We start from the raw sequence: 26,653 nt of genomic DNA, 5'->3' as shown, positions 1-26,653 counted from the left end.
CCTGTTGACGTTTCTCTGACGATGCCAGCATGGTCAGCTCAATTAACGTGGACGTCACCATATCACAATGACACAGTTCTGTTTTTGCCGTTTCATATTGTCTTATAAAGCCACAATTCAATGCTGTCAATTCAAAATTCAAACTCAAACTAAAAATGGACCAGTCACATTTCTTCTAGGCAGTTTTCCACAGTGCAAGATTACATATTTTGAAGTTAAATGAAAAAGAAACACAAAGAATCAATTTATTTAAGGCCACGTCATTTATTTATTGGCACTCATTATCAAAAAATCTTTTGAGCCATATTTATTATTTCCAAGAGGCATAGTTTCACACAGAAAAGAAGGTCCAGTTTTTCCCAGTCGTGCAAATCTTCCAAACATACAGATTGTTATTTAAATGACTGGATTTCACCTGTGAAATTTTGCTGAGCAACAGTAAATGTGAGCACACCTTTAATGGTAACTGATCAGGCATGTTTTCATCAGGCATCTGCCAGCTTTGCTATGGACCTTTTCCCTCCTTCCTCTATGACTCTGAGGGAGCCACAGGCTCAAGGATTGGGTAAGTAGAACAGATTGGGACAGTGATAACATGGAGGGCAGAGATCTGCTGAAAAAGAAAATTGTAACATTCTACATTTTTAGACACTCTCTGCAGTCCAACTATGAGCTCTGTAACCGACAGGTCACGTGATCCCAGGCTGCACACATTTGTCTGAGTCATTTCAGTCATTTTTTCCTCACACCTACTCCTTGCAGTGTCAGCAGCATTTTGGAAGCTGTTCAAACAACCTCACATCCTTCTAAAAATACAGCACCAATACTTACATTTTCAGCTGAACAGCTGAATCAATATAACTGTAGGGAGAATCACTACGCACATCTTGTCCAAACTGAACATAATGAAACATTTCCTCTCTTTCTTTCTTTCTTTTTTTTTTTTTTTAAAGCATATACATTAGTATATTCTCATAGAAACCTGTCCTAGAATCCAAGGTCCTGATTTGTAAGCACAAGTTCTTGATTCCGCTAACAGGGATATCTCAGGACTGAATACAGGCCTTTTTCTGGGTACGCCTCCGCCCTCTCAGGCCTGAAAAGAAACAAAAGAAGTTAGTTATTTTCATATAAATTAAAATAGGGCTGCACAACTTGAGGATGAGTAAATGATGACATAATCTTAATTTTTGGGTGAACTATCCCTTTAATTAAAGATTTGCACTGCTTGTTTCAGAGTGAAGGGTGGTTCTTACAAGTGAGCATTTCAGTGCCCCACACAAACTCCATCTCAGCATTTGTCTGAGTTTGGGTTGCTTTTGGGAATACCACATGTGCCAAAAACCTTCAAAAAAAAAAGAAGCTTTAAGGGCTCCCTGCAGTTTTCTGTCAAAATGTGGTCAAATGGTTTAACGCTTAAAGATTAAGAGATTAAGAAAGCCAAAATATTAATATTGCAATTTTGAAGTTGTAATGTAAAATAATACTACTAATAATAATAATAATAATAATTATTATTATTATTATTATTATTATTATTATTATTATATCTTTCTTAAATACTCAATTTTACAGTGAAATATTACAATAGTAATATTTCTTGTTTTGTTTTATTTAGTCATCTTATTCAGTAATAATAAAAATAAATTTTTATTAGTTGTATTATTAATATTATTTTTTTGTCATACTGATACATAAATCGAGTTTTGGCCAAATTGTGCAGGGCTAAAAAACATGCACAAAAAACTTGGATTTTTTTTATTTTTTTTTATTGCATTTTAAAACAGCAATTGCAATTTTAACTAGGAAAATCTTAATTCGATTTTTCTCCAAATCGTGCAGACCTTCAAGGGAAAGTTCGACCAAAAAATGAAAATTTGATGTTTATCTGCTTACCTCCAGCGCATCCAAGATGTAGGTGACTTTGTTTCTTCAGTAGAACACAAATGATGATTTTTAACTCCATCCGCTGCCGTCTGTCAGTCAAATAATGGGAGTGAATGGGAACTTGAACAATAAGAGTCGAAAAAACTTGCATAGACAAATCCAAATTAAACCCTGCGGCTCGTGACGACACATTGATGTCCTAAGACATGAAACGATCGGTTTGTGCGAGAAACCGAACAGTATTTATATCATTTTTTACCTCTAATACCCCATGTCCAACTCTATTGCACAGTTGGTGAGGTTTGAAAACGCATTCTGGTGACGGAAATGATCTCTCCCGCTTATACTCCAATGAGTGCGAGTCTGTGAGACATCACTTCCGTTGTCAGAGTGCGTTCAGACCTCTCCAACCGGATGTGCAACGCAGTTGGACATAGTAGTGTATTAGAGGTAAAAAATTATATAAATACTGTACGTTTTTTCGCACAAACCGATCGGTTCGTGTCTTAGGACACCAATGTGTCGTCACGAGCCGCAGGGTTTAATTTGGATTTGTCTATGCAAGGTTTATTTACTCTTATAGTAGAAGTTCCCATTCACTCCCATTATTTGACTGACAGACGGCAGCGGTTGGAGTTAAAAATCATCATTTGTGTTCTACTGAAGAAACAAAGTCACCTACATCTTGGATGCGCTGGGGGTAAGCAGATAAACACTAGCAGACTAACCCCTTTAAAAGGGATAGTTCACCCAAAAATGATCATTTACTCACACTCAAGTTGCAAATCTGTATGAATTTCTTTGTTCTTCTGAACACAAAGGAAAATATTTGAAAGAAAGTCAGATCTCGCCCCCCACTGACTACTTATGGTCAGCCTGGTTACAAACATTCTTCAAAATATCTTCCTTTGTGTTCAGCAGAACAAATAAATTTATAGTGAGTAAATGATGAGTAAATGATGACAAAAATTTCATTTTTGTGTGAACCATCCCTTTAATGAAAATATTTCATCATTTGAAAATACTGTACATGACTGTAGTCCGGATACGTACCATCCTCGCCATCTGTGGCAATGGTCTGAAGAGAAACACTCCTTGGACCCATTTTGTTCTTTTTGAGTTTAAACTTCACCTGTGGGGGATTTATGATCTCAAAGGTGTCCTCAATTTCATCAGTGCTTTCAGTCTCTGAGATCTTGCGAGTCGTGGGAGAAATTTTTTTGGATGCATCTTCTTGCTCCTTAATATGAATGGCCGAACAAGATGCTTCCTTGGAACTGTTGGTAAGCTTGGTGTCTTTATGATTGATCTGCTTTGTATCTGTGTTTTGATGGGTTGTTTTAGAGAGAGCATCTGTAGTCTGGTTGTTCGCTCTGCCTTTCAAGAAATTGCGGAAGGAAGAGCGCTGCTTTTTAGAACCAAACAGTGAGGGCTTCTTCCCATCGCCCTTACCGTCCTCTGTCCCATCTGGGGATGTAGGTGACTGTGGATGTATACTGTCCCCATTAGTGTAGATTAATTTTTCCGTGTTATTCACAGAGGCATGGTCAACATAGTCCCTCAGCTTAGAAAGATCCTGCAGGGAGCCTGTCACACCTAGACTGTTGCCAACGACTAAAGAGTACTTAGGGTTGTGGTATTTATGTGCAGGCACCTTGAGGTTCGCTTGTTTGTTGTCCTCTACAGAGATCTGGAAGCGCGACGTGGATACGGGAACTGTGAGTTTTTTGGGTTCTGCGGGCGTTTTCAGCACAGGAACTGCCAGGGCCGGCTTGCTGATGTGAAACTCACGGTACAGGTCCACTGTATCAGACACGGCATACAGCTCTCTGAAGTCGTTGTCGAAGAAGTCAACAACTTGTCCAGACATCACAGTAATTGTGTTCCGGTTCATCCTAGAGGAACTCCACGTAAAGCTATGAAAATGGGAAGAGTAAAGTAAATGTAATGTAACAAACGCACACAGCCAACTGTACTGTTTGATCTACACTACATACTAACCTATAGGACCCAAACATCACTTTCTCTCCGTCTACCAACATATATTTTGAGCACAGCGATCCGGGCAGACGACCGAAGGACAGCGGCATGCCAGAGCCCCTCACAGTTCGCACCCGCAGGTTCTGAAAGAGCACAAGAGAAAATAACAATTAACGACGGATGAACACTGCATCGTTTTGCCACAGTTTTGCCGTCAAAGACCATTCTGTAACTGTAAATTATTTCTTTTGTCACAATGGAAAAATTGGCAGTCTTGGATAACATGAGAACAATCTTATGCTTCAGAAAAAATGTAACCGCATTTAAAATTTTGGGGCTATCTAGTGAAATAATAATGGAAAACCAAAATTAGCACAGCAATGGGTGACATTGGTGCCTGTGATAAGAAATAAGATTTAATATCTTATTTTTTTAGCATTCCAGTCAAGTTATTGTCAAAATTACCACAGGTTCACTCGGAAGAATGAAGAAATCCCTCTTTTGTCCAGTCACAACTGACTCTGGACTCACAGGCTAGTTTTTCCTTATAATAGAAAAATGTAGTCAACTTTATCTCAAGAATTATCCTCTTGCGGAATCATTTCAATTATGCATGTAAAAGAGGATGTTAAAACAGACATGGACCAGTTAAAATGCCCAGTCAGTTGAGATTAAAGTCTTAGCTAAGATGTGTATCAAACTGTCTGGCATACGGTACAAGACACACAGTCTGCTTGAACTTTTACCCAAAATCTCACTGGTGTCACATTGTGCAAATTTAACAAAAAAAACAAACAAGCAAAAAAAAAAAAATATTTTTTTTTTTGCTTGTTTGTTTTATTGTTAAATTTGTAAATTTGTATAATATAATATAATATAATATTATATTATATATATATATATATATATATAATATTATATATATATATATATATATATATAATATATATATATATATATATATATATATATTATATATAAAAATAATCATTTATATATATGATGACTGATAAAAGCTGATGACTGATAAAAACATCGACAGCCAATCAGAATGCACCGACTTTTAATAGCATATGACAAAACTGCAGCTTGCACTAATAATAAACAGAATGTCTATCGTCTGCTGGTGTGGACACCAATATAGTTATCATTATAGTTATCTTTATAGTTATCGTTCTTGGTGTGAATGGGCCTTTACTCCTGGTATAAAGTGGGAAGTCTTGCTTTCATAAAATATGTGAGGTGACAGATCAACGCACCTGATCTGGGCAAATATCCAAGTTGAAGTAGCTAGTGTGAGGTTAATGAAAAAGAAATCCTTGCACACAGAGGTGTGGCGATTTCATTTGCACACTGAGGACTCAAAAGAAAGGAATACTGTAGCTACAAAAGGACTTTGAGTACAATTCTGGCATGGACAAGGAAAAAGCAGAAGCGTGAGAGATGAGAGTGCTCCACAACTCTCCTAAATGAGATCAAATTGCCCTTTTTTCTTAGTTCTATTGAAATCTGCAGATCCTCTTTCAGGAAATAACAATGCTGAATTATCCAACTCTATTGCTCAGTGTAAAGTGTCAGATGAAAAGTCCCAGTGTCCTATATAAAACAATCCACACAGATAAGGCTTGTTGGCAGTGTATCTCAAGGAGATCGGCGGTATTTGGGGCAGTCTTGCGGAAAGTCCTGGGTTTCATTCTACAGTGCAGTTATGCATGTGCACAGCAGACCAGGAAGTCAGTTGAACCCTGTGGCAACAGCTACAGAATCATCCAGAGTTTCAGGTTCACACAGGTCCCTTATAGGTCAGCTGACAATCTGTTAACATGTGCATTTATGTGTGATATGGTAAGTCACATGTTCAGGTTTGACTTCTTCTCCAGGAAAGCCTGATAAGGCAAGTCTGCCTATTCAAATACAAACATTAAGTTGTTTTGATAACAGATGTCTTCTCTTTAACATTGTGTGATCACACACAGAGTTAAGAATAAAAGGGCAAAAGGGATCATGTTGGATTACTAATGGCTTGTTTTAAAAGGTTAGTTCACCCATAAATGAAAATTCTGTCATTAATTACTCACCCTAATGTCATTCCAATCCCACAAGAAAGTTGTTCATCTCTGGAACACAAATGAGAGCTTTGTTTGTGCAAAAAGCCTAATTTACTCGTTCTGGCGCCAACACAACACGCATGCGTCATGGTGCTCTCATGAATGCGCGTTGGAAATAAAGTATTAAATTATGCTTTTTGCACCAACAAAGCACTTGTGTCTCTTCATAAAATTAATGTTAAACCACTTGGGTCACATGGATTACTTTAATGATGTCTTTACTACCTATCCCAGGCTTGAAAGTGGTAGTTGCGTATGCTGTCAATGGAGGTACAGAAATCTCTCAGATTTCATTAAAAAGATCTTAATTTGTGTTCTCAAGATGAATGAAGTGCTTGTGGGTTTGGAATGACATGAGGGCGAGTAATAAATGACAGAATGACAGAACAAAGACTATAGAATAACACAAGACGTGTCACTCGTATTGTTTTGAATGGGAGAAAGTGTAACGCGCAATATGGTGGAATAAGTCCCGCCTTCTAAATAAGAGCCAATCGCCGACTGGTAAAGTCATCGCGTCACTTCAGCAGCCGTTAGAATCACCGGTTTCTATAGAAACAGTCAGACGCGCCTCCGAAGAGACGCGCATTTAGGTCTGCGCATGCGCAGTAGCTTGATCCAGCCTGAAAAATAGTTTTTTTTTGTCATGATTCGAGCGTTTAGAAACTAAATTTATGAGCCGGTTGTTGTTAGATTTCACTGGTGATTTCAAATATGAAATTTAATCGTAAGGTTGGCGAACAGTTTTGGAGAATTTGATGTTTCCCCATTCAAAGAGATTGCATGATGCCCAGGATGCCCGAGAGGCACTTCAAAGATGGCCGCCGAGTGAAATGACTTGTCTTAAAGGGACTTTGGACAGAATGACAGAATTCTTTTTTTGGGAGAACTAACGGTTTAAAAGAAATAAAAATGTAATGGGGTTGATGAACAGACACTGATTAATCCTGAATTAAGAATTGTTCAGTATAACATTGTTTTAAATTCCATAGTCTCAATAGTGAAGTTGAAAATAGGCTCATTTTCCAACTCTCCTAAATTTAAACAGTTGAGTTTTACCGTTTTTGAATCCATTCAGCTGATCTCCAGGTCTGGCGGTACCACTTTTAGCATAGCTTAGCATAGTTCATTGAATCTGATTAGGCCATAAAAACGGTAAAACTCAACTGTTTAACTCTAGGGGAGTTGGAAAATGAGCCTATTTTCAAAAAAAAGTGGAGTGTTCATTTAAAACGAATGGTGAATTATACAAAATGATATAAAAATGATAACAATAAATATAAATATTTTATCAAATTGATAATATCATTAATAAAATAAAACATGAAGCCTACATTATGGACCAACATATTTTATATTTGCTTTACTATAATGCACCCTGATATTTTACTTTTACTATTCCTGTAATTTTCAGTGAGGATTCTTATTACTATAATACAGTAATACTGTCATAAAATTATTATTTATTTTTAAATGAAATCCAGTACAACAGATTTTTTCAATTTATGGTAATGTGAATAGAAGAATAGATTTTTTTGCATTACTGCAGTGAACATTTGGGAGAAATGTGCTATCTTGTCAACACAAAATGCCAAAAAATGCCAAAAAAAATGCCCAGAAAACAAAACAAAAACTTTTTCTTACCCTAAAATTGATTATTTTCCTTGTTTTGATTTATGGGGTAAAGTTCATGAATCAGTCAATTGTTTTCGCTCACCCTCAGATGCTGCGTAGAAATCTGCAGCCTGCTGCTCATGTCCAGGAAGTGCGGCAAGCCGTTCTCCTCCAGCAGCAAGTACACAGCCACCCCTCTCTTACTCGCAGCATCTAAGAGATCCTGCAGGATCTGTAGGTCTGTCAACAGGTCCATGACCACTGCAACCAACTGAAAACCAAGGGAAACCAAACCGTGGTTAGAGCTTAACTTATTCACTGAGTTTATCGTAGCATCAGCTTTGAGGTGTGTATGAAGCCACACTGGCCATTTTTGATGTCTCTAGTCTTTTGTGCAGTGACAGTGCAGCTTGTCTCAGCTTGAGGTAACATGTGAAGTCTCATACAGGTGGAGGGAGAACAGGGAGCTCCAGCAGACACATTAGAGGCGAGGTGATACTCGGGGGCTTTAGACAAAGTCCAACCTCAACATGAGTCTCTCACAAGCTATTCATAAAACAAAGCAGCCAATCTGGGTTAAAGGGCTTGTATGCGTTATATATAAACCACACACTGAGCATTTTAACAAATAACATGCAAACTAGGTCAGCATAAAACTTATAATGCTTGGAAAACAAGTTTAAATTTAATGGATCAATTCAAAGCTTGTTTAAAGCCCTAAGGATTTTAAGGTTAGGCCTTTCTTACCCTTCTTCATCCTCACTGACTCACACATTGAAGCTCTATATAAATAAGAATGAAGCAATTTGCAGTAAAGAGAAAACAAACACAGGCGCGTCTGTTAAATCACTTTTAATAACACAGATTATATTCTTCTGCTAAAATTAAATGCATATGGTTTTTTTTTTCTTCTTCAGAAATGCTGTTAAGACAGGCGTATTACATTATCAGTAAGCTATGCATTTCAAACAAAGAACTTTGACCTTTAAGCATCTTGCACAAGTTAAAGTTGAAGGAAATGTTATTTTTAAGACACGCATGTTTCTTATCAGTTCTTCAAGAGGAGGTACCATGTGCTTCAGATGAACATCAAAAGACATTCAGATGACATCAAAGATATGCACAAGAATCAGGATCAACCTGAATGATATGCAAATGGAATATCCTGTGGACATAGTCTAATGCTAACATTGACATTTCCTGAAATTAAACCAAAATGCTAGTCAGCAATCGGCTCTGAACCTTTTAAGGCATGTCTAAATATCATCAAACTAAAGATTATGGAACAGAAACTCACACAGAATGTGAGGCCTATTAAATATTATAGACATAAATGTGCATATAATGTCTGTATTTATACTGTATATCAAGAGTATTACAAAAGCTGTGCTTGAAGAAAGGCAAAAAAAAAAAAAAACATTCTCAGTTGTTGTATAAAGTTGATCTATTCAGGATTGTGACTACAAAACTAAAGACAACAAGGGCAGCACCTGCCAGAATTACATTAACTTCATTTGACAAGTGCATTTGAATACGTTTCACCGCAACCCACCAACAAATAAGTTTTACCTGTCACATCTCTAAGCACTATAAGTACACATTGTAAACTAGAACAGACATGAAGCAAAATGTTTAAATATACAATATACCCCAACAAGCGCATTAACCAGCTATACATTTCATACTGTATTCATTTTAACCGTTATAAAATGACCCATTAAAATCAGCAGTTCTCAGGTTCAAAGATTGTAATGATGTGTTAAATATGATCTCATGGTGTTTGGAATGTATGACAGATTTACAAGGCATTTGTGAGTGGAAACATACAGATAAATTATAACAAGTTATAACGAAATGTAGCAGAGTTTTTGAGCTTATATTTTCCATGAACCTTTATTACAGCTGTACTGTATTGAGGGTTATTGTACAGTATATGGAGGTGGACTGAAGGCCGCCAAAATGTTTTGTTCCTTGAAGTCTGTCATTATAATTTACTGTTAAGGAAGTCGCACCGTGTGTGTTAACCGGTAGCAAAGACGGAAGACTTGAAGCCTCGGGCAGCGTGATTGACAAGGCACTTATTACAGACAAAACCCAAGGCTATACGGGAGTGATTTTTAACTGATTATTACTTCACCTTTCACCTTTTTAACTGAAACTCAGTCACAATGACGTGCATCATACCATAGAAAAGGTTAGAGATATTCCTTTACACGCCACTTGATCTAATCTATGGCAAGATACCTCTGTTTTGTGTGTCTTCAGGAAAAATTTGTCTTAAGAATATCTTTTTTCCCCTCCTTTAATAATTTATTATTCTAAAAAATCAACATTGACATTTGTTTACATAAAATTAAATGAATGTAGAAGTTTTTTCAGCACATTTTTTATTAGCTAATTATCAGTTTTGTACTGTGTATATATTTATTTACATTTTAATTTGAAGTTAATTTTCATATTCAGTGTTTATTTCATTATTAGTTAAACAGAATTATGATGTTTCTGTTGCATGTCATTCAAACCTTCAGGGTGATTTCCAAACAAGCCTATTTTTCAACTGAAAAAAAAGCCACAGCCCCATGCAACACGTTCCTGGATCAACATCTTTGTTGGTCCTGGAACAACATTCAAATCAACCAATCAGATTTGAGGGACAAGTTTACAGTTTATGTCAAGTTTAGGCTTACACAGGACTGGGTTACTTTTGAAATGTATTTCACTACAGATTACAAAATACATGCTTTAAAAGGTAATTTGTAACGTATTTCGTTAGATTACCCAAGTTATCACGCAATTCTGACTTTATAACTTGTAATTGTGAGTTTATATCTCCCAATATTGACTTTATAAAATGCAATTGTGAATTTAAATCTAACAATTGCAAGGGAAAAAAATCTGAATTGTGAGATAAAAAGTTGCAATACCCTTTTTTTTTTAGAACTACAAGAGACTCACAAACAACTTTTTTGCAAAACATGAAAATGGTTGTGGATCATCCAGTTGATGACAGGACAGTTAAGATTCAAGGGTATGTACATTTTTGAATGGGGCAATTTTTTGATTAATTCAGTCATTATGTCTTGTGGAGTATATGTAAACATCCATTATGTGAAATAGCTAATTCAGGACAGTACTAAATAAAAATAACATGCAATTTTTAATGATCCCTCTTATTTTCTTAAATTTATTAAAATGTTGCATATTCTGCAAGGGGCATGAAACTTATGAGCAGAAATGTAGCTTAGGATGCTTTTGCAACCTGTCAGAGTCGGAGAATCACCAATTGCTGTTTAGATTAATTGCCTGTCACAGTTTACATTAATGTTTATTCATTGACATTAAAATTCCAAGTAATCACTTTGGTAATCTACAATACTTTTCTAAATGTAACTGTAATTTGATAACTACCCATTTAAAATGTAACTAATGAAATAGTTACTCAAATTTTGTATTTTATGTATTTTGTTACTCCGCAACCTGGGGCTTAAACCAGGGTTAGGTGCTTCTACATCAGTGTTACTCACCGATCATGATGAATTATGGGTAGGGTTAGGTTAGGTTTAGGGGTAGAGATAGGGTTAGTGCTACATTTTCTGACGGAGATGTTGTTCCAGGATCAACAAAATATGTTGACACAGGAACATGTCTAACTTGGTAATAATCCGCAGGGACTAGTCCTTATCAGTTTCCAAGAAAACGGACTTCTTCATCACAGACCAAATCAGCTGAACTTAACTCTTAATAATTGTACTTTAGTATTTATTCCATTTTCCCACAACTTTATGCATGTTTTAAAACAGTTAGTGTGAGAGTTAAATGTTAATTATTTTAAAATGTGTCGCCATGCTCAGTCAAAAGCATAGCATCACATGACTGACAATTAACTTCATGACAGCCCCATATAAACTAACAATAAAGCTGGACGAGGCCACATGCTTCATCATCATCATCATCATGATACGAATAAAACATCTTGTCTAAGTTTGTTGTTTAAACAAAGTCATATATAAGACACTGATTAACAATCCATTATTTCCATAAAACTAGTGTCTATTTCTCTTACTACTTTATTTGTTAGTACTTTTTTGTTTTTAATAAAAGGACTCCAAAAGTGACTATATATTTTTAACTATTATAAGTTAACTATTCATTATATTTTAGTGTGTGGATCTGCAGTAAATATCAACTATTTGAGACAGATCTATCCCAGTTGTTACCAGTAACAATCTTATGTCACTAGTTACATTACTAATTTGGTTGGAATTGCTACTTCATAGTTTAAAAAAAAACGCATTAGTTTTACTAACAATGGGAATTACTTGGGTAAAGTTGGTTTTATATTCGCTCATTCGGACTTCTGATAAATTCAGACTTTCCAATAAATGTGCAATAAATTAATGTTTGCAAATTTTAAGCAGCAACATGATATTGACAACCAACGATTGTCAACTTACAACATTTTTCACAGTCGATCAAAATAGGCAAGTATTGTTTTAAATGGCATATTTACTTGTGAATGTCCAATGTAGTGTAATTAACAAGGCTATTGATACGGATGTCCGAATGTGCGAATATAAAACCAACTTTACCCAAGTATGGGAATTCACAACAGAGGTCAAATAAATATGCAATAGATACTATTTAGTTGGCACCAGGAAAACTAGATATGATCTCCTGGATCTGAACTAGTAGTAATACAAGTTAATAGTAAAACTACCAGCAACACATGAAAAGCATACTAGTATGAAATAAATAGGCCTAGTTGACCTGTGACCCACAGAACACCACATAATTTAATAATGGCAAATCCTTTCACATAGTAAACAGTAACAATTGAATAGATACTTGTAATTTTAGGATAGTGAATACTAGTATGCATAAGTAGGCTACTGAAGACTAATTGAAAACATAGGTGACTACTACTGACTAATGAATTGTGAAACTGAACGACATACTAGTTACCATTGGAATAATACATAATAGCAATAATTTAAAAAGTAGCCTACTAATAACAAATACAGATGCATTTAAAACAGTTTATTTTTAGGAGTAAGTGGTAAACGTTCATACCTTTGTAGATTCTTGAATGAGTCTGCGGGCCACCTCTTTAATATGCGGGCTGTTAGTTTTGGGTGGGTGGGTGTAAACTGACACCCGAGTTACCCCTTTGTAATGGCCGTTGCTAGGCCAACCGATGTCCAGCGGAGGGATCTCCGTATCAGACATGGTCGGCCAGTAGGTCGAGTGAACACCTGAGTCTTCACTCGTGTCGTGGGGCGACCGTGAGCAGCAGGTGTCCGAGTCACTGTCATACTCCTGGAACGTGTCCCGCATCCACTTGATTTCCCTGGCAGAGAGAAAGTCTTTAACGTTATCCTCTTTGAGACGCATCTTAAACGCGCCATCCCCGTTCTTCAAGAGCTGCTCGAGCGCGGCCCGCTGCTCCTCGCTGTAATAAAACTCTGGTTTGGACTCCGGTACTTTCACGTTAACATGATCATCGTCCATGCATACTAGCTGAGACTCAGCCATGGCAGCTGTGCTCCCGGAAACAACGGTTTACCTGTGTGGCTCCAGGCAGTACGCTCAGCCCACCTTTACCTGTTCGAGTGGTTGGTTGAGGTGAATTCAGAGCAAGATTAGAGTGAACAGGTGGGCGGGGTTTCGGTAGAGTTGTGGGCGGGGAATCGCAGACCTGGAAGAAGGTTGTTGGGAATTGACATGACGACACTTGTTTTAACTTCAGATAGAAAAGACGGATGAAACTCACGGTAGTTTCCCTGAATGACGTCAACCTTTTCCTACTTTCTCTCTTAATAAAACTTCCAAGAAACCGAATACGAATACCACAACATTTTGTTATTATTTACCTGTATTACTTATTGAAACACAGAAAAGAGAAAGAAAGTACAGGTTTGGTTATAAAGGTGATTAAAGGATTAGTTCTCTTTCAAATTAAAATTTCCTGATAATTTACTCACCCCCATGTCATCAAAGATGTTCATGTCTTTCTTTCGTCAGTGGAAAAGAAATGAAGGTTTTTGATGAAAACATTCCAGGATTGTTCTCCTTATAGTGGACTTCAATGGACTCCAGATGGTTGAAGGTCAAAATTACAGTTTCAGTGCAGCTTCAAAGGACTTTATATGATACCAGACGAGGAATAAGGGTCTTATCAAGAGAAACGATCGGTCATTTTCTAAAAAAATGTAAATGTATATGCTTTATATAAACAAATGATCGCCTTTGTAAGTGCTTCCGCTTTCCGTATTCCTCAAAAAGCTTACGCTGTATGTCTTATGCCTTCCCTATTCAACTTACTGAAAAAAACTGAACGGCTGCCGCGTTCGTTCCGTAAGTAGAATAGGGAAGGCGTAGGAAGTACAGCGTAAGCTTTTTTGAAGAATACGGAAATGCGGTTTTGGCACAACCACTTGGAAGGCGATCATTTGTTTATATAAAGCATATACATTTACATTTTTGAAGAAAATGACCAATCGTTTCTCTAGATAAGACTCTTATTCCTCATCTGGTATCGTTTAAAGCCCTTTGAAGCTGCACTGAAACTGTCATTTGAGTCCATTGAAGTCCTCTATAAGGAGAATAATCCTGGAATGTTTTCATCAAAAACCTTAATTTCTTTTCAACTGAAGAAAGAAAGACATGAACATCTTGGATGACATGGGGGTGAGTAAATTATCAGGAAATTTTTATTTGAAAGTGAACTAATCCTTTAAATAATGACAGAATTTAAATTTTTTGGATTGAACTATCCTTGTAAAAAATAACACTTGACTTATATATGAAAGCAGAAAGGTAATGTTTATTCAAATACTTTATACTACCGCTGTTATCATCATATTTGCCATTAATATTTTCTATCCTGCATAGTAAAACAATAATAATCATACCTATTCTGCTTGTGCCACAGGCCTATTCTGACAGACGACATTAAGATTTTTAGTACAAAAATTGGTACAGTAACATGAAAGCTTTGCTTGGTACTGTAACACCTTCTCCTGTGTTAGTGTGTCCTACTGAAAGTCTTGAAATATAAACATGGACTGGACATGAAAACGATAAAATGGTCATTGTATGGGCTATAGTATGTATTGTATAATTCAGTAATTCACATAAGGGTCTAGTCATTAGGAGCATTTGACACAAGGGAAATGGTATAGTCCTTTCTTCGTACCTTATTTGTGAAAAAAAAAAGAAAAAAAAAACATTATGTATAAAAAAATAGAGAAGCAAAAAGACTGTCATGAGTAATGTCATTTTCTCACTTCTCTTCAACTGTTCTGCAGCCAGCTTTATAAAAGTAATTTGAAAATAATCAACCAGTCCGTACATTATAGGCAGGCATTTGGTGAGAGTACGATGGATTTAGTACGGTGCTTCCACACCTCCAGGCAGTCGGAAGATGTCAGATCTGATCTGTGTAATTGGCAGGGAAAAGACCAGTCCTGCCGCGCAATCGACCTTTCCACCATGATGGATCAGTACGGTCCACCACTTCAATGACGTCGCCAGCATTGAAGCCCAACTCATCATCCTCCTCCGCAGTGAAGTCATATATTGCTCTCACCTGTATGGTTGACCTCTGACACACACAGACACAAGCACAAAGTGTCAGTACCATAAAAGGTAATAATATCTTTCTGTATATTTATATAACCAGCCATTTAAAGGTGAAGCGTGCCACTAGCATCACGAAAAGGAATTGTTTGCAAACAAGTTTCTCGAATTTCCCCTACATTCAATTGGCCGGACAAACAGATCGTCCTGCCCCCAAACTCACGCCTTTGGCTGGTTTTCTCAGCACATTAAGCTGGGACAGGAAAGCATTTTAACACTGGAAATATTACACACCTCATCTTTAAAAAATAAAAAGTTCACACAAGACAGTATTTGTCTTGACAGCAGGTGAGACAGTTTCCCTGACAGCTACATAGTGACGGCCCAGATCCGGCCCACATCTGGTCCCCGTGTAATCCACATGTGCCAGATGTGGGCTGGATATGGGCCACACTATGTTGCTGTCAGGGGTGTGAGAATTTCTGGTGTCATACCGGAGCAGGCAAAGTTTCAGAGGTTCGCCGAGGGGCTGGACTGTTCCTCCCTTGGTGACCCACAGTGTTAGCTTTCTCCTCAACACTTCCTCTCTTACTCTGAGGAAAGAGCACAGTTTTATTTATTAGCCAGTTCCCTTTTCTTGCTAAACATTTTAATTAATATATAATTTATAATTAATATTATATATTATAAAATTAAAATGTGACATGTAAATATTTAACTTAATTAAAGGGCCCACTTTATATTAAGTGGCCTTAACTACTATGTACTTACATCAAAAATAATTACATTGGGTTCATATTGAATTGCAAAACACTTTTGCTGCTATTGAGGTGGGATATGGGTAAGATTAGGGGAAGCTTTGGTGGTATGGGTAGGTTTAAGGGTAGGGGTAAGATGTAAGGGATGGGTCAACAAATGCAGGTGTTTTTAAAATATGAGTACAATGTAAAAACATGTATGTACACAATAAGTGCATTGTATCAAATTATTCATTTAAATGTACATACATAGTAGTTAAGGCCACTTAATATAAAGTGGGACTGAATTAAATATACAATAATACAACAAATATTAAAATATTTTATATTTAAGCTTTAAATGTCTTTTAATAATCAGTTTTCCCAAGACTGTAGGTTACAGTTGGTTAGTTGGAACAGGTAATAATCCGAATGAATGGACCCTCTTTAATAATTCAACAAGGTTTTTCAATTTTAAATGCATGCACAGCTGGGGTTGAGTTTGACTGTTGACACACATGTACCTTCTGGTTGTGAGTTTGATCCGTTGTGTTGCGGTATTGTGATGAGGTTTGTGGACCGCCATAACCACCACCGGGGGGAGGCCGAACTTCTGGTTGACTCTTTAACTGAAAATGAGGACCATTTGATCATTATTGATCTCCTATACACAGATTCATTCATATTTAGAAGGCATGAGTGAAAGAATATGCTCATATAGTGCATTGATAATATCTAAAATTAGAAATTAAAATCTCCCCCAAAGAGCTTCACTCACATCAGACATCTCTTGAAAAGCAAGAGCAGATGGATTAGTTCAAAGTTCATGGACTTCTGTTATGAGAATCAGTATTAACAGTGACCTAGATGATTAAAAGCAAACCTATTGTATTTTCTTGATTTAAAAGTTTATTTACAGGTGGAGGTGCTCTTGGCTCATCTCCACTTCCATCCCTAAGGAAGATCTCCCTCTGTTTGGATATGGAGGTAGTCTTGTAGAAATCCACAAGCTTGTTTAGAGAGGTAAACCTCTCCGTCCACAGGTAGTACTGGCCCGATTTATCCTTCATAACTTTAAAATGCTGTACATCATACTCATGTCTGTGAGCAATGGAAAAAACAAAGTGATATATGTCAGAAAAAAAAATGACACTTATTTCAGTGTCTCTTTTGGTCATATGACAGACTGATATCTAAAAATAGACTCAAGAAGTCATTTAGCAAAAGCTTTTATCCAAAGCAACTTATTAAAGGGACAGTCAGCCTAATAATAATCATAATCATTTATTTTTATTCATTTCAGTACCATTTTTTTTATTTTATTTTTATAAACTACGGTTAACAAAAGCTGCACAACCTACTTTCTGCACTAGAGGGAACCCTCGCTCATTCGCTCTCTCAGTCTTACACAGTGCATTCAGGGAGGACCTACTGTAAGGTGATTTATGAGAGGATGACTGAAACAAATGGACTGTCTGACCGCTGTAATAAGATGGATGTTACTGATGCATTATTGATGGAGTGTTTCTATAGGCCAGACTCAGTGTGTGTGGGCCGAAAATGGCTCAGGTGTGAGCCTCTCGTCTAATAGGATCTTTCGGCCTCGTGGCTTAAGGGGTAAGATGACTGACAATTTGTGGGATTACAGATTCACAGCATTCTAAAAGTGACCTTCATGGGCCAGCTGAAATATTTACTAATAGGATAACAGGACTGATTTATGCTGATTTCAGTGAACTTAAGTAAACACACAGACAAAACAGAACGGATATGTGCTGATGCCAAAATTAAAATCTGAAATCCTAATATTAATCCTCTAATTTTTGTTACCTGACTGAGATGGAGAAGTCTCCAGGGGAACTTTGACTGCCACGGATCAGGAAAGCACCCACCTCTCGGGATATTAGCATCTCCTCAGCCGAGCCACGACTGGCGCTCTCTTTGAACCAGCTGGGGAGGGAATCCAAATACATTTGTGTGCTTATTGAGGTCTTTCAATTTCTCTCTCTCTCTATTAACTAATACATACTCACAGGTTATTTGCATGTGGTTGCAAAGATTAATATCACATAAGCTCACCTTGGCGTTTGTCTGTCAACATAGTTTTTTGGTACAAAGCCCTCATGACCATGTAGCTCTGCCTTGAACCAGTCATCTTGAGATCCCAGGATCTGTTAAGAGTATTACTTGTCAAAATGAATTGAAGCACATTTTTGTCACATAAAAAAAAAAACATGGGTTACACTTTATTTTAAGGTGTGCTTGTTACAGTGTAATTATACATTTAAGTAAAATATTAATTAACAACATGTACTTACTATAGGGATAGGGTTAGATTAGGGGTTGGTTGAGGGTTAGTTGCATGTAATTATGCATAATTTACTGTTGTTATTACTACAGTAATTACATGTAACAACATGTTTAGCAAAGACACTGTAAAATAAAGTGTTACCATCATGCTTTGGTAAATCTTAATGAATAATTATGAGATAAAAATACATCATAATTATGAGATGAAAAAAATATCACATTGACTATGAGATAAAAACATAACTATGACATAAAGAGCCGAAATTATGAAATAAAACTTTGACATGACATGAGTCGAAATTATGAGAATAAAAAGTCAGTTATGACATAAAAACCTGGAATATGAGACAGAAAGTAATAATTATGACAAACAAAATAGACCTTTTGGGCTCTGTTTTAACAATCTAAGTGCGTGGTCTGAAGCACATGGCGCGGGTGAACTTAGGGCGTGCCCGAATCCACTTTTGCTAGTTTAACGATGGAAACAGCATGGTCCAAAACCTATTCTCTTAATGAGTCATGGCTGTTTTGGGTGGACAGTGGACAGGCATCACATGACTCACATTAACTTGCCCAATGCACTTGCACTAGCTATAAAGTAACTGTTATAGTCAGACGTGGTAGCGCTTCACTAAAAGATTGTTTGTACTTTGACCCCCGTCGGCTGCTGATGTCAATTATTATCTGACAATTCACATGATGCATTCAATGTGTGTCTTGATAAGTCCAACTTCACACCTACATTTGTGTTTAAAACCTGAAACTTTAAGAAGAGGTCTTTCTGTGCAGTCATAAAGCCTCCAGAGTTTTATGAACCCATTTTTTTTGTCTTTCTGTGTATAAGAATTCTTATCAATGTATTAAAACAATAGCTGGATTTGTCCTATAGGCTCAAATACTTGTTTTCACTGTTTACTCTGTTCACTTTTCGTTTTTTTTTTTTTTTTACTAGCGTCTGTTTTCATGTGGTGGTCAGTGCAAAGATTGGTGCATGCAGTGAGCAGTGTTTTAAAACCCTGACTCGAGGGCCTCATAACTCATAAACCAAAGAGTTTTTATTTTTGTGTTTGGGTCGTCTGTCACTCACCTTCAAAATGTCTCCTTTTCGGAAGCTGAGCTCATCTTCTGCTGTGCCATTGAAGTCATACTTTCCCCTGGCCTCCATGATAAAATACTGAGTAGAACTGAGGAGAGAGTCTATAAGCTGCCATGAAAGAGATAGATAAAGGTTACGGGTTAGAAAAACCAGGGTCATGAAAGCACCAGAAAATGAAGAGTAAATGTGTTAACCTCAGGCTTATGAGAGACCAGAGAGGTCAAACACATGCTGATGTTCTTGCTAAGCAAAAGCGTGCAGCTGTGGTTAGCTGGCTAGTCACAATTGTATGCTATGCAAAAGTGTGTCTTTTTAAAGTGAAGCAAGTTGGTGAGAAAAACGCTTCTCAATGCTTATCGTATCCTAAGATTTGACCGCTCAGTCCAAAAGGTTTTAATGGGGGAAGATAAAGAAATAAATGAAGCAGGCCAATTATTGTATTTACCCATAATTTTGAATGAAGAGGTCAAGTCTTACTACTTTCTTTCTTACTTACACTGTCTGTGATCTGAGGATGTTGAGCCACTTGTTTAGCTGGCTTCAGGAGGCCATTACAGCTCCACCTAAAGAGCAGACAGATGCAGGTGTAAATTAATGATGCAAAATTAATTGTGGTATCACAAAACATACATGTAGTCCATTCGCATGTGCGCTACCGTATAATCCAGGTTGTCTGAACTTGTAAACTTTTTAGGAGGGAAACAAAGATTTATTTCATTACTACTAATAATGTTTTGAAGCTCTGAATCTTCTTTTTGGCGAACTAACCCTTTGTTCATTATAAACAAAACTCGGTTAGACTTCATTTTAAGGTGTCCATGTTACAGTGTAATTATACATTTATTTACCATAGTGTTAGGATTAGTGCTTGGTTTAGGGTTAGTTGCATGTAATTATGTATAATTTATAGTTGCAATGGGTGCATTAGAGTTTATCTTTAAAAAGAATGTTATTATTTTAACCAAATTTATTAAATTGATCTTGTTTTTAACCAGATTACATAAGAAGTTTAAAGATTTTCTCTGTTCTCCTCTGAATAGAAAGAGAAAGAGTTAATAGAAAAAGGGATGCTGGTTTTCAGGATCATTTGCATTAGGAGAAAGGAGAGCTCCACAAACAGCTGAGGAGGAAATGCAGATTAAATTATATTTAATCACTACAGTATGATGCATGTTCTTGCCCATCCTCCATTTGAGATGGTGGCGGAGAACACACACGAGTGGGAAAGAAAAGTGCCTTTGGCTCCCTGTAAGAGGAACTTTTCAGAAGTAAATACAAACTTTTAACCCTTTATCAACAGTTCATGCTGTTTTAGATAAAACAGCTGACGGGAGGCTCATGGGCTATATTTAAAGTCCCCTGTCTAAGTCATTCAATTGAAATTAAATTGTTATTCACTTATAATTGTCTTATTTGCTGCAACTCTCTCAGGATTCATATGGACTACTGTTATGGTACTTTTTATGGTACTTTTTTGTCATTTTTGAAACTTGACCACCCCTGGCCATCATCCATTTTTATTGTATGACCCTCCGCCCCTCGCCATCATCCATTTTTATTTTATTCACAAATATATATATATATATATATATATATATATATATATATATATATATATATATATATATATATATACAACACAATTACAAGGCACCAAAGTGTTGTTAAAAGGACAAAATACATGCAGTAATAAAAGCCTTACATAGAACCCAATAATAAGCAAGACTGTAAGAAATAAGCCCTGTTCACACAAAGGACGATAACTAAAAAACGTATAAGTGTACGCTGCCGTTTTGTCGTCTGCCACTTTAAATGCTCAAGCTCTTTAAAATCTGGTGGACACTGATTGGCTGTCAATGTTTTTATCATTCATCAGATAAAAAAGAAAAAAAAAAGGAATTCTGAAAGTTATTCCATCAATATCATTTCTCTGTGCCGTTATCATTACTTTTGTGGTGTGGACTCTGCTACTCTTTTTTTTTTTTAGAAGATTTTTTTTATCGTTATATTTATCATCCTTGGTGTGAACATGTCCATGGACAACTCTATACAACTTTTATACAGCACACAGCTTTGTTTGATGCTAGGATGACAAAATGTTTTAAAAGTTACATTTTAAGGCCGGTCTGTCTCAGTGGTCTAACAGCGCTCGTCAATGTCAATGAGATGGCCAAAATATGCCATCATTTACTTGATTCATGTGATTCACAACTGAATGTGATGAGACAAGAAACATTTTGCGTTTTCGATGTATTAAGCAACTTTGGTCCGCAGCGGCCTTTCTACAAAAAACACTACATGGACCCCTGTTAACACCAGGGTACCTTTCACCTCATATTTCAAGGGGTCATATCATACATTTTATTATCATTATTATTATTATTATCCCTGAGGTGTTATAAATTAGTGCAAGTTCATTGCAGAACAATTTTATTTTTCAATACCATTTTCCACTCCCTCTTTGACCCTTAAAATTACAGTCCATTTCACTTTTGTGCTTTTAAGAAACACCCATTTCACAAGTGAAATCAATAGCCTAATAGGTGTCATAGAAGAGTAAATAAAGACAGGCATATGTTGATGCGTTTATCTCTTTGGCGTCACAGTGCTGTATAAGTCATTTTTGCTGAATATTTTCATACAGAAGTACATCAGGCTCTTTTTCAAAAAAAATAAAAAAAAATTTTTAAATTTAATTCCTCGTAATATGTAACCAAGGTTATTTCCTTACAGGACTGCTAATGATCACTTCAGCAGCTGTATGTGATTTTGTCTCACAGTTGACAATGATGTTTTATCCCTGCAATTGCACCATAATGGGGTTGACGTATATTCTCTTCAAAAAATACTGTGCATGATCTTAAAAAAAATGTTTTGTCCCACTAATAATGCTAGCGATTAAATCTCATGTGTTGTTTTTGGTCTCATACAGTACATGCTGTTTTTAATGTACTGGTTTGCAGTAGCTTTCGATGTTATCTATTTCAATTTGTCACCTCTTGATTACACTGAGCCACACTTTGAGACATGGATTCGGAGTGGTCCGTCCCTCCCTCTCCCCTCTGGCCTTGTGAAAAACCATTTCTCAGATGAGCAGCGATTAGATGTAAGAGCTGATCTGTCAGTCATGTTAATGTGCTCTGTCAGTTCCACGGTGCTCACTTATCTTTGCCTAAACTGAGCTCCTGCCGTAACGCAGACAGAGACAGAGGGGGCCCAATGACGCATGTTCAAAAAGCAACAATTTCACATTAAATGGAGTGCAAAGTGTGCCATCTATGATAATTAGAAACCTGACTGAAAATGTTATAGAAACACTGTCTGTTCTCTGTTCAATGATACACAGTTACGAAGTTTGTGAGGAGGAGAGCTGTTCTGTTTTAGTTTTGTAGCATAATCTTACTTAATTTGGCTACAAATGAGAAATCAGAGAGATAGTATAGAATGAATGAGACAGATTCACAGAATACGCTACAGGAAATTAGATCCTTTCTTTGCATAAAGATACTTTAAGGCGGGTTAATATTTCATTTTAATATTTCAAGTTTATCAAAAATACAAACCAAATCTTTTTACATACACTGAAAATAAGGGTTTCAAAATCAAATTTACACTTTGAAAAAATTATAAATGTTATAATGTAAAACAAGTATGACAAATTTAAGATTCTACACTATTACTAGCTCATTATTAAAATAAGTAGATTTGTGACATTGATCATGTGTCAGATGATATCAGCATATCAAATCTGGAGAACATGATCAAGTTTATTTAGTTTATGCTGCTGTCATTAAAGCAAATGAGGGATGAACCAAATACTAAGATTTTCATTGAAATGTACTCAACTGTGAAATTCAGTTTTCGCTGATAATATCACTTGTAACTTAAAATGATATAATATTTCTATACACTGCCAGTACTGCTGTTGAACCTGTCACACTTCATTCGCCCTTTGCAGATCTGCGCTCTCTTTCATATGTTATACTCTGACAGACAGCATCTGTAATATCAAGATACCATGGCTAAAACAGTGTGAAAATATGAATAAACGTGAATGCAAATGAAACTGTTTGGGCATTATTTGGGCAAATATCTTCCGTTTATCCCTTAACCTTAAAATACAGGCCTCGGAGTTCATGCAAACATCACCAGATCAATACTAGGCTAAAATAAATAAAGAAAAACAAAAAAGCCATTTAAAGACTGAAAGCTGATTTGACTGCTGTGACAGGGAAGTTGTTTCATGAATAAACACTTAGCTTAAGTCTCATTCCCTCAATAGATGATCTCTTTGTGTTACTGTATGTGCTGTTTTGCAGAGGCTCAGTGCTTCTATATTTTTGGAGAGGACTGCATCAACTTAATACTGAACACTATAAGTACTGTATGTACAAGTAAAACAAAGCGAAACAATTTGCACAGTTTGAGAGTTGATATTAAGATAACAACTTTTAATCGTTAGAAACAGGGAAATTGGAAGCTGAAGTGGAAAATATATTACATATATATATAACATATTTTAGCTTCTTCAAAGTAGCAACACTTTCTAGGTTACATTATAGCTAGATCTCGCTCAATCACTTTCATAAGGTTTCCACCTGTGATGTTGGACATTGCCTGGGTTTTCCTTCACTATCCTGACCAGCAACATTAATATATAATGTTAATTATACGGCACATTTAAGCACGTCTCTAAATCAACAGTTTATATGCCAAATATAAATGCAGAAGCAAACAGTTCAAACAAGCATCTCAAGTGTATCAGCGCGCACGCTGCGTGTCGCAAGAGGCAAGCAACTTAACACATCTATTTCTGGTCGTGGCAACTTTCAATGTTTTGTATAAAACTAGAGACAAACCCAATTACTTTACCGTTGTCTCGCTGTTTCACTGTCCGGCAACGAAGAAAAGACAAACCTCCTGCAGAAGAACTGTCTCACAAATCACCCTGTACTCAGCAGCTACCTGCACGCGCGCACCCGCGAAGTACCTCGAAGCGCGTAAATCGGAGCGCTGAACGGCACACCAGCCACAAGAACGAGCGGAACCTTTGACTCCGCCCCTTGAAAAAGGCATTGAGATCGCGCACATTATCCCTGTGAGAAATATTCAATGGCTTTCAATGGATTAAATTCAACGAACTGTTGCCATAATTACAACTTCTGTTCACTAACGTCTGTTTAGCACATTCTGACACAATCTTGTAGCCTGATGTAGCCATTTGTGGTTAACAAAAACACTGTTTGAAAGCTTTGGTGAATAAATAAAAGTGTTGTATTTTATGTAAAAGGAATACAAGATCCTCAAAGCTATTAGTTTGATGTATAAAATCTTTAAACATTTGGTTGATGAATGTTGGTTGCATAATATGCAATTTCCTATGTCGTTTGTTTCTGGTAAAGTGTTAAAATAACTTGCTCACACAACTTCTGCAGTTCTGCTAGAGTGGCAACGCGTGCGACAGGAAACCCAGCTTGAGAACAACTCACTGGAAGTGTGTGGTTTCTCTCTCTTTCTCTCCCTAACACACCATATAAGAATGTTTGTGTCTGTTTATGCATTTTACAACACCAAAGTTATGGCCTGCATATTCTAGCACATGCAATTTGATGAAGCCGGTTCTTGCTCGAGTTCATGGATCTTCAAGCTTTGATAATATACAGCAGAGGTCCAGGTCAGGATGTAATGTGTGTTATGGTAGTTGGTTGGGGGTCCCCCTGCGCAAACCTTTTATGCACCTGCAGGAATCAGGCCAACCCCTCAAACCACATACGCCTTGACAAGAAAAAATGTTTTTGAATGTTTTGAGTAAGGTTAGTTTTTAACAAACTGTAGCAACGTTGTTATTTTTATAGTTGTTATACAGTTGTTATTTTTGTGTTACAATATGTTATTATATTATATTATATAGTAAAAGCAGTAGGCCTACTTACAATGAAACATTGATATAGCAATGTAAAATGTGACCCCCCATTTCCAACAACTCTGAAACGGCTGTTATTTTATGTTCAGGTGGATATGAGCTGTGGTAACTCTGGGTTAACTCCTTTTTGACAAATATCCTTCCTTGTCTGTCAATAATTAAGTTAAGCTTCCTGACAGAACACAGAACATGACCTCAGACAGGTCAGAATGCAGAAGTGAATGGGATTCCGCTGCTATATCCTGACCAACTGTTATATAACTACTGTCCAGTACTGTCTATAAATGCATGCCATTATGTGCTGGTCACTAAAGCTAGCCTATCACGAAGCGTGTACCTCGAAGTGCTGCACAACATGAAGGAACAGGGAATACATGAAATACTACAGACGTGTACAGTACACTATTTTTAAAATGGAGTTTGAGTGATTTGAGTGTGAAGTCTATCACTTCTTTCAGCACATGATGTGCTTCTTGATGATAAGATTGCTCTTTGATAACACAAGTCAGAACTTGATTCGGAACTCTTTTTTTTTTTTTTTTGCACAAAATGAGAAAAAGATTGTCGGGAACTGTTAACATGCTCTTCTGGTTATTTTCTTAGTTTCAGCAATGAATTGAGTCATAGATTTGCCATTATAACTAGGATGACAGTGATTTTATAATAATGTATAATTCGTTTTTGAATCATTTTATGTTCATTCTATAACAAAATGAGTGTTCGGCACATAACAGACCTTGTAAATGGATTATTTCTGTTTAATGCATCCTGAAATGAATGTTTTACTGTACAATCAGCAGTGTGTGAAAAGTAGTTTTGATACTGACTGAGATGTTATCTCATTAACACCTCTATCTGCCTGCATCTGCAATGGCAACTTGCTTCCTTTCTTCAGAAGGAACCATTAGACACCAGCTTACGCCTGAAAGAGAGCAAACAGTAACATTAATCTGTATCAGTAATGTTGGTTTGGGGGTAAAATTCAAGGGACATACAGTAGAGAAAATGATTTAATGATTCTGTGCATTTGACCACATCACAGACAGATCACATACAAGGGTTTCCAAGTTTTATGAGGACTTTCCGCAGACATAATGTTTTTTATACTGTACAAACTGTATGGTTTATCCCCTAAACCTAACCCCTTAAACACAACCCTAACAGAAAACTCTGCATTTTTACATTTTCAAAAAAAAAATCACTTAGTATGCTTTTTAAGATATATTCCAGAATCTATTTTATAATATTTTACACTAAATTAATCTTAATTAATTAAAATATTTACCCTAATTAATGTTTATGCTATAAGATACACAGTGGCGAAGTTATATCAGACATATTATGCACATCCGAATGGTTTCCAAGGGACTGACTTTGCAAGATACACATTTGAATTAATAAGACAAGATTTCCTCGCTGT

At 36.5% G+C, this 26,653-nt stretch overlaps 2 protein-coding genes across 4 annotated transcripts; both read right to left on the bottom strand.

Annotated features, from left to right (window-relative positions):
* Nucleotides 1-263: 263 nt before the first annotated feature.
* Nucleotides 264-15,048, bottom strand: fam83fa (family with sequence similarity 83 member Fa). Of its 2 annotated transcripts, XM_067381901.1 has the most exons (6): nt 14,941-15,048; nt 12,660-12,936; nt 7,693-7,860; nt 3,889-4,010; nt 2,941-3,803; nt 264-1,096 (listed from the first exon to the last, which is right to left on the bottom strand). In XM_067381901.1, coding segments are annotated over exons 1-6 (1,482 nt in total). In that variant the 5' UTR covers nt 14,943-15,048; the 3' UTR covers nt 264-1,046. The 2 variants fall into 2 exon arrangements, with proteins under 2 accessions (XP_067238002.1, XP_067238001.1); XM_067381900.1 differs by lacking the exon at nt 14,941-15,048 and having other exon boundaries at nt 12,660-13,530.
* grap2a (GRB2 related adaptor protein 2a) lies at nt 12,836-24,326 on the bottom strand. Of its 2 annotated transcripts, XR_010894610.1 has the most exons (10): nt 24,183-24,326; nt 19,807-19,873; nt 19,302-19,418; nt 17,984-18,075; nt 17,735-17,854; nt 16,822-17,005; nt 16,429-16,533; nt 15,662-15,760; nt 14,941-15,192; nt 12,836-12,936 (listed from the first exon to the last, which is right to left on the bottom strand). XR_010894610.1 is itself a non-coding variant. In XM_067381902.1 (9 exons), the coding sequence occupies exons 3-9, from the start codon at nt 19,377-19,379 to the stop codon at nt 15,016-15,018; spliced, it is 855 nt and encodes a 284-aa protein (XP_067238003.1). In that variant the 5' UTR covers nt 19,380-19,418; nt 19,807-19,873; nt 24,183-24,326; the 3' UTR covers nt 14,283-15,015. The 2 variants fall into 2 exon arrangements, 1 of the variants encoding a protein (XP_067238003.1); XM_067381902.1 differs by lacking the exon at nt 12,836-12,936 and having other exon boundaries at nt 14,283-15,192.
* Between the last annotated feature and the right edge of the window lie 2,327 nt (nt 24,327-26,653).

This window comes from Chanodichthys erythropterus, chromosome 3, assembly GCF_024489055.1.
Source record: "Chanodichthys erythropterus isolate Z2021 chromosome 3, ASM2448905v1, whole genome shotgun sequence".
Taxonomy (NCBI): domain Eukaryota; kingdom Metazoa; phylum Chordata; class Actinopteri; order Cypriniformes; family Xenocyprididae; genus Chanodichthys; species Chanodichthys erythropterus.
This window is presented reverse-complemented; position numbering and strand designations above follow the sequence as displayed.